This window comes from Octopus bimaculoides, chromosome 2 (genome assembly GCF_046866305.1).
Source record: "Octopus bimaculoides isolate indiv1 chromosome 2, ASM4686630v1, whole genome shotgun sequence".
In the NCBI taxonomy this organism is placed as follows: domain Eukaryota; kingdom Metazoa; phylum Mollusca; class Cephalopoda; order Octopoda; family Octopodidae; genus Octopus; species Octopus bimaculoides.
The window spans coordinates 98,518,419-98,533,444 of NC_142929.1; the positions used below are offsets into that span (position 1 = coordinate 98,518,419).

The following is a 15,026-nucleotide window of genomic DNA, read 5'->3' on the forward strand; positions in this document are numbered from 1 at the left end:
GTATTATTTTGATTTTTTTTGTATATATCCCAAACGATTTCGATTCCTTTTGATCGCTGTCCTTACTTTTTTTTTTTTTTTTTACTTTGTTTTCGCCCCCCCTCGAAAAGAAAAACTCTACATTGTATTTGTCCCATCTGTGTTCAGCCCTGTGTGGCTAATAAAGAAATTTATCTATCCATCTATCTATATTTTGGTAAGCAGATATGACAATACAGTTTTGATTCTTGTTTTATGCCATTTATTTTTCATATAAGCTAAGAAATTCCAGTCTCAATCGTAAGATCTCAGGTTCAATCTTACAACCATTGACATCTTGAACAAGGTGGGATATCTTTTGCTATAATCCCTGGTAGACCCAATGCTGTGAATAGAATTGAAAAACTAGAAATTGTAGAAACCCATCAAATGGATTTTACTCATGATTCGAAGGGCCATCATTGTCACATACTGTGTCATGATGATTCTGTTTGAGAATTATGTTATGAATACATGTATCTGTGGAATATTACTTACATTAGACTTCAATAGATAGCTCAGTTGATTAAACAACTGAAATATACATTGCTGAAACTGACAAAGATTCATTTACATAAACTGCAAGTGCCTTTGGGAAAAGCCTGAATGTCTGAACATTATATTTCTTCACTCGTGAAACTGTAGTGTCTTAGGGACAAGTTGAAAGAAATCACTATATTACATATAGGTCTTAAATTTGTATTATTTTTTCCTCAGTTTTTCTTTAGTTTATTTTATCATCATCTTTTTTAGTTATGATTTTTCAGTTGACAAAATCATTACAGCAGCAGACAAAATGCCTTACAGGGTTTAATTGTGGACTTTTATGAGTTGGAGGTCAATCTTTGCTTTTATTCTGGAGCTGATGAAAGAGAATATCAGCTAAATACTGTAGTTAGTTAATATTCCTTCTATGCATCCTAAGCGTCAAAGGAATTATAACAGAAGACTAAAATTTTCCTCATCTCACACTTGAATAGAAAAGAATTGTTTTCACTTTAGTTTCTTCAGATCTTTCAGAAGTTTTTCAGCTGCAAGTTTCCCAGCTGCACCCATCACACCGCCACCTAAATCAAAGATAAAATATTACATAAATACCTAAAAATCATAGAAGTTAGATGAAAGAGAAAAGACAAAATAACAGGTAAGAGTTTCGTCTCAATTTCTCATAATCTTTGCAAGTTTAAAACTGCCAATCCATGTTTAAATTAAAGAATGAATAAATATTACTACAAATGCTTTGTACCATATAGGTAAGCTTCCAGTCAAATGTGTTCACGACTTACTGTTTTGTAATTAAAAAATTTTTTTATTACTTAATCATAAAAGGAAGGGTAATGTCAGTCACCACCTTTAGGGCTGCCAAAGCTGTTTGATGAAGTTATCCTAAGATTGAAGATCTGGATTGGATGTTTACAGGATTGACTCTGTTCAAGGTTACCAAGGAGCAGGTGGTCATTTTTAAACAGGGCACCAGATTAAATCTACATCCCAACTTGGTTTTAATTCTCAGCTGCCATTTTAGTTAAGTTAACTAGAGCTTAGTGAGACCATTTAGTGGTTTGTGCCTTCCCTTAATTGTTGTTCTCTAACCCCAATCATTCTTGATCAAGCAGACTTGTGATCAAAAGTATTACTGCCATGACAAGTCTGTCTTTTTATTCAGACATAGTGTATTCAGCACTGTATAATCCAATAGCTTTTTTTATTCTCTCTCTGTTTATTTTCTCGTGTTCCTTTCTGTTGAAAAGAGTAGGCTCGAAACATAAAAGACTTTCTCACCTTCTCGAGCGTTAAACTAATACACCCACCTGTTTGTTGTTTACACACCTGTCTGCGTCTTTTTTTTTTTTGTAAATTCCAACTTTATCTCCATATAATGCCTACTGAATATCAGTTGATTTGCCTATGAGCAGTAGAAGAATGGGAGTTATCAACTCATGGTATAAAATTTATTCTACTCTTTGGACTATTTCTTTCACTGGTAGTTTGACTTTACCAGCTACATCTCTACATTTAATGAAGTAGAAGAATGTATAAAAGAATAAAAGGCTCCTTTTATAAATAATCTCAAAAAGAAAATTAGATGAAATGAATCTTGTTAGAATAAGAGGTGAAATCTGAGATATAAGATGATCCTTTCTGAGTAAAAAAATGAAAGGAACTACTCTTTACACCCTATAAGACTTCATTGGTATATTCTTCAACAATATTCTAATAAACTCAACTGATAAACATCTCATAAACTCAGTTCTTAGATACTGTAATAAGTTGGAGCCATAAATTATAGTCTATGATAGTCTAAATTTAGAGTGAAATACAGAATCTGATAAAACTGAAGGTCTGCATCAACAACAATTATAGTTATGAGATGCTGGGAAGAGTTGAACAATTTGATGTTTCAGACTCTAAAGTCCTTTGATGTTCTGCTAAAATCAAAAGAGCTTCATTCAATAAAAAAATAAGCATACCTGGGTGTGCACCACTGCCACAAAGATAGAGGCCAGACACAGGAGATTTGTTACCACACAAGGAAGTTGTTGGCCTACCAGAATATAGCTGGTCAAGACTCATAGAACCATGGAAAATATTCTGAAAAGCATTTGAAAATGAGTACATATAAATAAACATATATTAGTAAATATCTATTGGTCATTGGATCATATCTATTACATGTTAGTGTGTAAGGGTTCATCATCATCATTTAATGTCCATGTTCCATACTGGCATGGGTTGAATAGTTTGAAAGGATCTGATGGGACCAAGGACTGCATTGTACTGCAGTGGCTGCTTTGGCATGGTTTCTACAGATGGACGCTTTTCCAAACACCAACCACTTTATAGCATGTATTAGATACTTTTTTCATACCACCAGCATTATTGAAGTTGCTATGCAGCTTGCAACACTATGAACACCAAAGGAACAGCTGTACACTAGAAGATGAGGAGTAAAAGTATGAGGGAAAGGGGAAGTTCAATATTCACAAATATCAATACTTAGGTAAAATGGTTAAGAGAAATCAAATCTACAGTGGTGTAAATAAATAGCACATCATAGTATATTCAGAGGAATGGAGATGTTTTTTTCATTTAACATAGTGGAAACTACTCTATGACATAACATTCATAAATTAAGTTTGTGAGGAGAATAGCTGTCGTAGTTGGTGGTACCTGTGACAATGTCATTGTTATGTCTGCTTTTCTGTGCCAAGATGAACAAGATAGAACTTTTGTGGGATAGTGGTTTATAGCAGGATGCCTATTCTAATACAACCTCCAACAACACAGTGTTAACACGTACCTGTTCAAAAAACTAGGATACACATGGATGAGATGAGAAATACCAAAACTGACTCCCTCCTTTTGACACAGAAACTTGTTTTATGAATCTTATTAAGTAATTTTGCCAATGCAAACTTTCACCAGTGACCTTGAACTGTAGTTTTTCTCTTAGCACAATGAATTAGCTCTGTTGAAATATTGTATTTCATTTAATAATTTGGCATCATGATGGAATTTTAACATATAAAACAATATGTCAAAATTGTATTGACGTAACCTGTAATGTTGAACACTCATGAATAATGGGGTTCATCAATAACTTGCTTTTTTTCCTTACGATATATGGCAAGTTTGACTGTTAGAAATCGTTAACGAGGCAGAAGAATGCTTAGATAATATTTAGTTTCAGTATATTAGCACAGGGCCAAAGATGTATAGGGATGGGTAATGTCATTTAAGTCAACTACATCATATATTTGGTACTTATTTTAGTGACTTTTATAAGATAAAAGGTTGAAAATTGATTCCAGTGGGATTTGAAATTAAAATGTTGAAGTATGAAATTAAATACAACTTGACACATGCTTTAACATACCAGTGTTTCTGTCTGTCCCTTCACTAATTGTTTTAATATAAAAATATTATTTGATAAATTTGACCATAACATATTTTTGGTATTTTATTGATGCTGCAAGGATGGAAAATAGAGTAGACCCTGAATGCAAATGAACTCAAACTATTGACCCAATACCAGGATTGTAAAGGAGCATATAGTCAATGAAATCAACTCCAATATTTGACTGGTATTTTATTTTATTGACCTCAAATGACAAAGTCAACCTTTGTAAGATTTGATCTTAGAATGTATAAAGCACCAGAATTAAATAAGCAAGTAATATTGTTTGATGTCTCTAAAGTATTTAGATTAATGTCTGACTGTTTCCGTCACTTACAAAAGGTTCAAATAATTTTTTTATAAATTAAACACAAGGCCAATAGTTTTGAGGGGAGGGATTAGTTGATACTATTACCTCCAGTATTTGACTGATATTGACTTAACTTTATCAACCCTGGGGGGATGAAAGACAAAACTGATCATGGGAGGATTTGAACTCAGAACATAAAGAGCTGGAACAAATACTGCGAGGCTGTTTTTCCAACATGCTCTTTACTGCTAATCCATCACCTTATATAAAGGTTCTAACAAAGAATTTTTATATCGAAACAAAGCTGTAGATTTTGAAGAGCAGAACAAGTTTCTTTTATAGGTGTATGTTTGAAAATGGGATAAAAGTTAAGCCAGATTCAGCAGGGTATGAACTCAAAAACTATACAGACATAGCTAAAAACCATCTGCCACCCTTTATGACAATATCCCAAGATAGGTTACGATTCTAATAATAATAATAATAATAATAATAATAATAATAATAATAATAATAATGTCTGAAATTGGCACAATGTGAATACAAATGATGCCATGGCAATGTGGCAAGAATGATCCATTGGGAGCTCTGTGGAAATCATGGCCTACAAAGAGCAAAGACATGGTATGAACAAACCCCAGAAGGAGTCACTGAAAATGAGAACTGCAAAATTTTGTGGGATGTAATGATCCAGGACGATCACCTGACCAGACATGTATGATTATCATCATAGCATGCCCCCGTGGCAACAGGATCAATGTGAAAGAAGAAGAAAAAATAAACAACTACAACAATTTAAAGTGGGAAATATGTAGGTTGTGGTCTATGAAGAGAGTAAACGTGATACCAATAGTAATTTGTGCACTTAGAAGTATCAGCATTCAACTACCAAGATGGCTGAAAAAGATCAGTGCAAGTATGAAGGTAGAACATCAACAAAAATCAGCATTGCTTGGAACTGCAAAAATTCTTTGCAGGGTTCTTGAAGCATGACCAGTAAACAAGTGTCACCTTAACCTGCTGGATATGGACAGCTGACACTTTCCATCATACCCAGCAAAATAAGCTGTGAGTTTTTATATAATAATCCTTTCTATTATAGGCACAAGGTTTGAAATTTGGGGGAGGGGAATAGTTGATTACATCAACCCCAGTACTCAACTGGTACTTAATTTATCGACCCCGAAAGGATGAAAGGTAAAGTCGAAAGGTAAATTTGAACTCAGAACGTAGCAACAGGCGAAATACAGCTAAGCATTTCGTCCAGCATGCTAACAATTCTGCCAGCTCACTGCCTTGATGATGATGGTGATAATAATAATAATAATAAATGACAAAGTTGTGCTAGAGATTAGTAGAGCTGATTTTAGTTTCTACAAACATAGTAAATAAAACTCACCCCTCCTGTAAGTCCAAAAGTACTTTCAAGGTCTGGTGGAGCCAAAAGCTCATATCCAACGATGCTTGATTTAAATCCAGGGGCATAGTTTTCAATATCATTAAACACTGGAAAATACATACATGCAAAATAATGTGTGTATGTGTGTGTGTGTGTGTGTGTGTGTGTGTGTGTGTGTGTCCTTTACCAGGGCTGTGGCCAGTCCCTAGCCAGCCCACTTAAGCGTTCCTTTCCTTCTTTGGGCACTAAACCCGGCTGTGAAGGCCTGTTGAGGCAAGTGAAATCGAAATTGAACCAATTTTGGTGACTGCCAGTGGGGCACTAGCAGCACCATCCGCTAACAGTACCATCTGAGCGGGATCACTGCCAGAGCAGTGGTCTTGCTCCTGTGCCGGTGGCAAGTAAAAGGCACCATTTGAGCGCAATCATTTCCAGCTTCGCCTTACTGGCACTTGTGCCGGTGGCATGTGAACAAAACATTGGACTGATTCCTGTGCAGGTGGCACGTAGAAAACACCATTTGAGCGTGGCCGTTGCCAGTACCGCCAGACTGGCCCTCGTGCCAGTGGCACGTAAAAAGCACCCACTACACTCTCAGAGTGGTTGGCGTTGGGAAGGGCATCCAGCTGTAGAAACTCTGCCAGATCAGATTGGAGTCTGGTGTAGCCATCCGGTTCACCAGTCCCCAGTCAAATCGTCCAACCCATGCTAGCATGGAAGGCGGACGTTAAATGATGATGATGATGATGATAATATAACATACTCCTCCTCCTTCTTCTTCTAATCATCATCATCATTTCAGCATCCACTTTTTCATGCTTACATGGGTCAGACATATGAATCAAACAATGAACAACTCAATGGCTGGATATATTTCCATGGAAGGTTGCAAACAAATGACACTGTTTGTATGAACATTAACTTTGTGTACAATCAACGTGCAAATTTCAAGATGAGGGAAGATATAAAGACTTTTAGCACTATTTTGCCATATCAGATTGATTGAATTGTTTAGTATTATTTAGTGCAGGAAATAAGCAGTTGATGTAACACACAAAAAATATTACATATAGTTGCATGTTTCCCAACAGTGGTGTTACAAAAATGCTGATAATGATAATGATAATGCAAAGATAACTGATAATGCTAAGCCAGGTCATCAAAATTTAGCATATCTCCTCTTTAATCTATCTTAGACTCCATGCCTTTATAATCAAGGTTTTATATGGCATGATATTTTATTGACACAGGTGTAGGAGTGGCTGTGTGGTAAATAGCTTGCTTACCAACCACATGGTTCTGGGTTCAGTCCCACTGCGTGGCACCTTGGGCAAGTGTCTTCTACTATAGCCTTGGGCCGACCAAAGCCTTGTGAGTGGATTTGGTAGACGGAAACTGAAAGAAGCCCGTCATATATATGTATGTATGTGTATATGTTTGTGTGTCTGTGTTTGTCCCTCCCAACATCGCTTGACAACCGATGCTGGTGTGTGTACGTCCCCCGTAACTTAGCGGTTCGGCAAAAGAGACCGATAGAATAAGTACTAGGCTTCCAAAGAATAAGTCCTGGGGTCGATTTGCTCGACTAAAGGCGGTGCTCCAGCATGACCACAGTCAAATGACTGAAACAAGTAAAAGAGTAAAAGAGAGAATATTAATTTCTTAAATTTGCATTAATATGGTAGCTTCTACAGGTTAACCAAAATAAAACCTGGTTGAAAAGAATTATGATCAAAGGTTTTCTAGCTGGTATCATTCCCCACTTCATTTCTTTAAAGATAATAGGTTCAGATAAAAGAAAAATTTAGCTGCTATTTCTGGCAGACTGAGTGACATTGTAGAGGCCTCCTCATTGGCTTTGGCACATATAGTTTTAACTCTCTTGTGCAACATTACTTTTGGAATAAGGAGTGAAGTAACTGAGTACTGTGAATATTCATTCATTCATTCATTCACCATCATCAGCAGCAGCAACATCACCAACACCACCATCATATTCACCAATACAAGGTAGCTTTTAAATATTCATTTGATCTGCCAGAAATAGCAGCTACATCTTACCATCTTGAAAAAGAAAGTATGCATCAGACAATGTAGTCCGAAATATACTATTCCTGAAAACAAGGCAGAGTGGTGGTCAAAGCTGGAATGCCTTTTTGATCATACATTTCCTAAATCAAGGCTAAACTTGGGCCAAACAATATGATCATCACCACTCACACAAACACCATGATCTCCTCCTCTTCCTCCCACCACCACCACTACCTCCCCCCCATATATCAATCATTCATTTTTCCCCTTCTATTATTGTTGCTATTTTCCCATCCATTGAGTTGAGGTTTCTATTGTCAATAAATCTTGAGGCTTTCTTCTTTCAGTTGTTTCTTTCTTTATGAAGCTCTTTCTCCACTGTATTGATTACTTCCGATTGATATATTTTACTGGCTTAAACAACCACATCAGTGTTATTCAATAGTTTGTTATGAATTACATAATATATAGCAGTCCCTCCAAACCTTTTTTGTTATTAGGGTTTTATGTGAAATAATTCAACCTTATATTTAGAGGAGAGAATGTGGAATATCGATAAATTCAGTTTCCTCTCCTCCTTTACTCCACAACACCTTCATCCTTCTCTATTCTCCATTGATGAGCAAGAGCTGGACATGGTTGATTTTTTTTTCATTCTACTCTTCTTGCCAACTGTACTTATTGATATCCTTTGAACTCCTTTTAATCAATTACTACTGATGCCCACTCTCCCTAGTTTCCTTAGATTGTACTTTATACACACACACACACACACACACACACACACACACACATATAGGTACCGGCGTGGCTGAGTGGTAAGAAGCTTGCTTCCCAACCACATGGTTCCAGGTTCAAGCCCTTCATATATGTGTGTGTGTCTTTGTGTTTGTTCCCACCGCTTGACAGCTGGTGATAGTGTGCTTACGTCCCTATAACTTGGCAGTTCAGCAAAAGAGATCAGTAGAACAAGTACCAGGCTTATAAGAAGTAAGTAGTGGGGGAGGGGGTCAATACATTCGACTAAAATTTCTTCAAGGCATGGCCCCTGCATGGCCAGTCTAATGATTGAAATAAGTAAAAGAAAAGAGATATATATTATATATACAGTGATACCTTGCAGTACAAGTTTAATTTATTCCATGACTGAGCTCGTCAATTTTTTTAACTGCAAAGACATGCCTGCAGAATGATTACCTTAATATTGGCATCTCATATGACAATAAATCAAATGATAAGTTTACCTATGTCTGCATAGTTCTTTCTGGCTTCTTCATCCCAAAAGAGTCCATTCTTTAGAGTGTATGGTGTATACTGGGTAAAGAGTAAGACAACATGAGAGCCAGGGGGAGAAATAGTTGAATCAACACTGGATGGAATCACCATTTCAATGACTGGCCTTTCAAAAAGTAAAAAAGAAGAAGAGAAAAAGAAAAGGCTTATAAAATCAAAAATTATATATATATATATATATCATCATCATCATCATCATCATCATCGTTTAACGTCCGCTTTCCATGCTAGCATGGGTTGGACGATTTGACTGAGGACTGGTGAAACCGGATGGCAACACCAGGCTCCAGTCTAATTTGGCAGAGTTTCTACAGCTGGATGCCCTTCCTAACGCCAATAATATATATATATATATATATATATATATATATATATATATATATATATATATATGAGATCAGTAGAATAGCAGGTAAAATTATTATATTTGAAGGCTGCGTGAAGAAGTTTACTTTCCAACCACATAGTTTTGAGTTCAGTCTGACTGTATGGCATCCTTAGCAAGTCTTCTACTATAGCCCTTGGCTGACCAATGTCTTGTAAATGGATTTGGTGGACAGAGACTGAAAGAAGATCATTGTGTATATACATAAACTAATAACACCTTTGTTGAAACTTGCTCCTCCTGTGTTCGTTTTCTTGTTTTTGCTCATTCACCATGTGTGCGTGTGTGTGTGGGGGGGTGTCCTTGTCTTAACATCATGGGGTAGTTGTAAACATATGTCACTGTCATACAAACAATGTCATTTGTTTCTGGTCTTCCCTAAAAGCATGGTCCTGCCACTATTACCTTGCTTGGAGACAGGTGAAGGTTCCTGATAGGAAGGGCATTTGGCCAGAGAAAACCTGCCTCAAAGAATTCCATCTGACCCATGCAGGTGTGGAAAAGTGGACAAGGAAACGGTGATGATGGCTTATAAGGCAAACACTTTACCTAAAAATGTCCGAGAAAATCAGTCTATGTCTTATAAACATACAGTCAGGGTTTAGTTTACAGGTGGTTCAAGAAAAGCCTGCTAAAACAAGCTCATGCATTTCATAAGCCATCAATTGCAGTCATTTTTAAATGTCAGAAGAATTTGATCTTGTTACTGCAGATTACCTAATTATTTATTAAATCTCTTTAGTTTGGTATTGTATACAGGAGTTTCTCTTACAACTTGTTTTACTATTACTACTGCTGTGTGTGTGTGTGTGTGTGTGTGTGTGTGGAGGGGAGATTAGTGAAGTTCTTGTTAACCTTTTCGATACCAACCTGGCTGAAACTACCTCTAGCCCTGTAGTACAAATGTCTTGTGTGGCAAGAATGGATGAGGATAGCTGTGTGAAAAAGTGCCACACCCTAGCAGTTGAGGGAACCTGTGGAAGAGGTATGTGTATATTTGTGTGTGAGTGTTTGTGTGTCTGTAGCCAACACCATCGTCTGACAACCAATGTTGCTGTGTTTATGTGCCCATAATGTAGCAGTTCTGTAAAAGACATTGACTGAATAAGTACTAGGCTTACAAATAATAAATCCTGGCATTGGTTTGTTTGACTAAAGACGGTGCTCCAACATGTCCACAGTCACATGATTGAAACAAGTAAAACGATAAAAGTCTAATCCATTTTAATCCCAAGCAATGCCAGGTATCTCTGCTAGTTTATATATAACACTATAATTAGCTGTCATTTTTGACAGCACAGGGCCAGCTAGTTTCTAACATAAACACTATGTCACAAATTTAATGGGGGTGCCAGTCAATTAAATTAATATGATTACTTTACTGGTATTCTATTTTAGTGATCTTTGAAGGGAGAAAGACAGAGATGACCTCTGTGAGATTTGAACTTAAAAAAGAGAGCTGTAAATAAATATGGTAAGCTATTTTGTCTGATGCCCTAAAAATTCTATTAAGTAGTTAATGCTTTTAGTGACAAGAACAATGATGATGATGATGATGGCAGTGGTCATGGTGAGGAAAATAATGATACTAATGAGAACTGTAGTATGATGATGATTAGGAGAAAGAATGAGACATGATGATGATGATCCTGATATAATATTAACAAACAATAGTATATAACTGTAAACTTAAAATATCATATAATAACAACAACAGCAATGACAACAGCTAGGTGTAGACATGGTTTTGTGGTTAAGAAGCTAGCTCTGCAACCATGTAGTTTCAGGTTCAGTCCTACTGTGTGGCACCTTGGACAAGTGTCTTCTACTTTAACCTCAGACTGACCAATGTCTGTGACTGAATTTAGCTGAGGGAAACAATGGAAATATGTCGTATATGTAAATGTATGTGTGTGTCTTGCATTTGTGTTTGCCTCCACATCACCTGATAACAGGTATTGGAGTATTTATGTCCCCATAACTTAGCAGTTTGACAAACTGATAGAATAAGTATTGGGGTCAATTTGTTTGACTAAATCATTCAAGGCAGTGCTCCAGCATAGCCATAGTTCAATGACTAAAATAAGTCTAAGATAGTAAGAACTAAGCAATAAAGGCTCAATAGTTGAAATTCTCTATTACTTGTGTGAAGGATACCCATTTTGTGCATCTAGATAAGCTTGATGAATTAAATCAGTGTGTTCACAGTTTAAATGGATGGTACACTGGTGATGTGGCATTGGTGTGTTCTTCTTGATGTTTGGATCAGCAGTAAAGTTGGGCAGTTCTTTCACAGCGACTAAAATAACATGTTGGTATTTGGAAGGAAAAAAGAAAAATCTCAATTAGCAATTTTTATGACTTTAGATAAATTATTTATTCAATTACAATTAAACCTTGGGAGAGGCATTATGCCGGTAATAAACACACGCACTGGTTCAGTCCTTTATTAATTTATAAACAGTATTTAGTTTTTTTGTTAAATAATTTCATTGCACTCTTGCAATCTCTTCAGTAATTTGTCTCTCCACTTACATTTATTTTGAAAATAAATGGAAGTGGAAAGACAAGTTACTGAAGAGATTGCAAGAGTGCAATGAAATTATTTAACAAAAAAACTAAATACTGTTTATAAATTAATAAAGGACTGAACCAGTGCATGTGTTTATTACCGGCATAATGCCTCTCCCAAGGTTTAATTGTATTTCTTTCAACACACGTATCCACTTCCAGAATCTTGCACACGAAATACACATACGAAATTTATTCAATTATTTGACTTTATTTCTAAACATCAGATCCACTACCACTCCTCTCAAATAAGTTAGCTTTTCAAAACTTTAATTTTATTTGATTGCTTTGTTGTTACACTGCTAAACCTCAATATAATTTACATAGTTAAATATGTATATCTAGTAATCAAAACATTGAGAGAGACTGTTACATTCCTGTTGTTAATAGGGAACTGTTGCAAGTGTTATGCATTAGATAAACTAGCTGATTGCCTAAGGCATTAAAATCAGGGTCCTCCCACCACAAGTAACCTACTCAAAATTTTTTGATACAGTTTAAAACATGAATGAAACGAAGTGAGGTCATTCTTGGAACAAAGAAGAAAGGACATGGGTAAGTGGCAAGGCAGGGTGAGAGGTCTGTGTGGTGTTATGACCTGTAACATGATTCAACATGAAATATTTCAGATTTTACCCAGTAAAAGTTTACTTGATCATAAAACTATAGATTACTTGTTTGCAATTAACTAATTTTCTAACTGGTGTGAAGGGAGATATAGCTGAAGGATGTTCAGGGGGAAAATTGGAGACGCTTATTGTAGGATTGGGAGAAGCAAGTTACACTTTGTTGGACTGGAAGAAGGTCATGTACTTTGTAGGGCTGGGCCAAGGGTACTGAATATTTGGCACCAGCCTGGTTCTTTTCTTACATGTTATATTCAGTCATTTTTAAAATGGTATGGAAAAGTTTAGAGGAGACTTGGCTATCATTTCTAGCAAAATGAGCAGCCACATACAAATTGCCAGTCTTCCTCAAAAAATCTTGCCTGTAGACACATGTGCAGAAAGCCAATTTTTATTATAAATAAATAAATAACTATAAAAGAAAGCACAATTTTTTCTTACCATTGATCTTTGTCACTGGTGAAGAATAATCTATCATTTCTATTTCTTTGGTAAGGTCACTGGATAAGGTTCCCTGAAATATTGCAAATTAGAAACTTGACTTCATATAAGAAAGTACTTCTACCCTTACTGTATATCAATTTTAGATTACTAACATCTAAAAATAAGATAGTGGAAGGAAGATGACCCATGATGATGATGTTTGCAGGACCTATGGAAACTGGATATTCGGTTTGTTTGTAGCAAAAACATAGACAAAGTAATTCTAGAGGAATGTAGTTTTAGAAAAGATGGATTGGGAAGGTAGGAAAGATTTTGACTGGTAACATTCAGATCAAACGACAAAAGTGTCGTAATTTTGCCTTTTTTTTAGCTTTTCATTTATATTTGGTGTGGTTAGAGCTGAAAGTTCTCTCAAGATTAATTCATATTCTGTAATTTTCTTCAGAAATCACTTTGTAATGGTTATTAAACTCTACTGGAAAACAATGTTGATAATTTTGTCAACATTATATGATCTGTTGCTGAAGGTAGCAAACTGGCAGAATTGTTAGCATGCTGGGCAAAATGCTTTACGTTTTGGGTTCAAATTCTGCTGAGGCCAACTTTGCCTTTCATCCGTTCGAGGTAGATAAATTAAGAACTTGTCAAGTTCTGGGGTTGATCTGATCGACTATCCCACTCCCTACAAATTCCAGGCATTGTGCCCATTGTAGAAAGGATTATATCGATCTCTTGGGAGTTAAATATATTATTTACTTGACAGTTACCAGATGAAGTGGAGTACTACTTACATAAATGGGGTGCTGTTGCTATATACGCACTCACACATATGTACACATACACACTCACTAGCTCACATTCAACAGATTGCCAGTCATTAAACTGATTGGCAATGACGCACTCACCTGCATGCAGCAACAACTTACTCACAAATAGGGTTTCTTCTCTCTTTCTATTGCTACTACAATGGCTTCTTTCCTGAACTATATGCCCCCATACCCTCTTGATCTAAGATCTTATAGTTCACCCATCTTTCTTCTTCCTATAACCTCCACTGATTCTTACCTCACAGGCTCTGAATTAGTCTCAGAGAAGGAAGAGTTAGCCAGGGTACTGCAGTCTTCAAGACCTATTTCAACTATATAATCCTCCCATTGCTTACAACAAGGAACTGTACTATTCTTTAAAACCTATTTACATCTAGATGGGCTAGATTCTTGACAGTTGTATTTTGGTCAAATACTTAGTGTAGAACCAGTGCACAACACCTTCATTAGAACGTATTGTACCTCACCCCAAACACATCTTACTATATCACATCAACCACCTTGTTATATCACATCAAACATCTTGCTATAACACATCAAACATCTTGCTATAGCACTGTATCTCACATACTTAAGTAAAACTTGCACCAAAACACATTGTACTGCCTCATCACCGAACACACCTTGCTATGCTGTGTCTAGGGCACATTTATGCCCTTCTCAAACATAATAAACTATGTCTGAAGCAAGATAGATTTCTGAAAATTGGTTTAATTCTGCCATAACTCTAAACAAGAAAAAAGAGAAAATGCATTAAGGAAAAGGAAATGGCATATAAATACAAATAATTAACTAATTAAAAAAATACTAACTTTTGGAAGAAGATCCAAAAATGTAACTTTAGGAGTGGCATTAGACAATACTGCCTGAGCAATTACTTCAGTACCATCTTCTAGAACAACACCTCTAGCTCTGCTGTTCTCTATCAGAATGTTGCTGACAGGCTGGAATAAAATACAAGGGAGATAACAGTGGGTTGACCTAAGAATGACTACTTCTTTTGATTAAGTACAACGTCGAGCTAGAGTCTATTGAAATGAAATAATTTATTACTCTATTGATACCTACGAAATACAAAACTAGATGCATTACAATGAAGTATTCGATTTAGTACTCTACTGTCTTAGCTACTACAATTATATGAATAAAACCAAAAACGAAGCATTATGGTTTGTCAATGAATAAGTGCAAGTGAATATAACCAATATATTAATCAAATAAATG

General features: G+C 36.0%; 1 protein-coding gene across 1 annotated transcript in view; it reads right to left on the minus strand.

Moving 5' to 3' along the window:
• Positions 1-224: 224 nt before the first annotated feature.
• The window catches only part of LOC106879574 (pyridine nucleotide-disulfide oxidoreductase domain-containing protein 2), a 37,207-nt gene continuing 22,405 nt past the window's right edge, over positions 225-15,026 (minus strand). Inside the window, exons 10-16 of the mRNA XM_014929208.3 lie at positions 14,615-14,746; positions 12,973-13,045; positions 11,477-11,633; positions 8,901-9,055; positions 5,626-5,732; positions 2,490-2,610; positions 225-1,085 (exon numbers count right to left, since the gene is read on the minus strand). Coding sequence (XP_014784694.2) covers positions 1,012-1,085; positions 2,490-2,610; positions 5,626-5,732; positions 8,901-9,055; positions 11,477-11,633; positions 12,973-13,045; positions 14,615-14,746 — 819 coding nt within the window. The 3' untranslated portion in view covers positions 225-1,011. The remainder of the gene's footprint in view (positions 1,086-2,489; positions 2,611-5,625; positions 5,733-8,900; positions 9,056-11,476; positions 11,634-12,972; positions 13,046-14,614; positions 14,747-15,026) is intronic.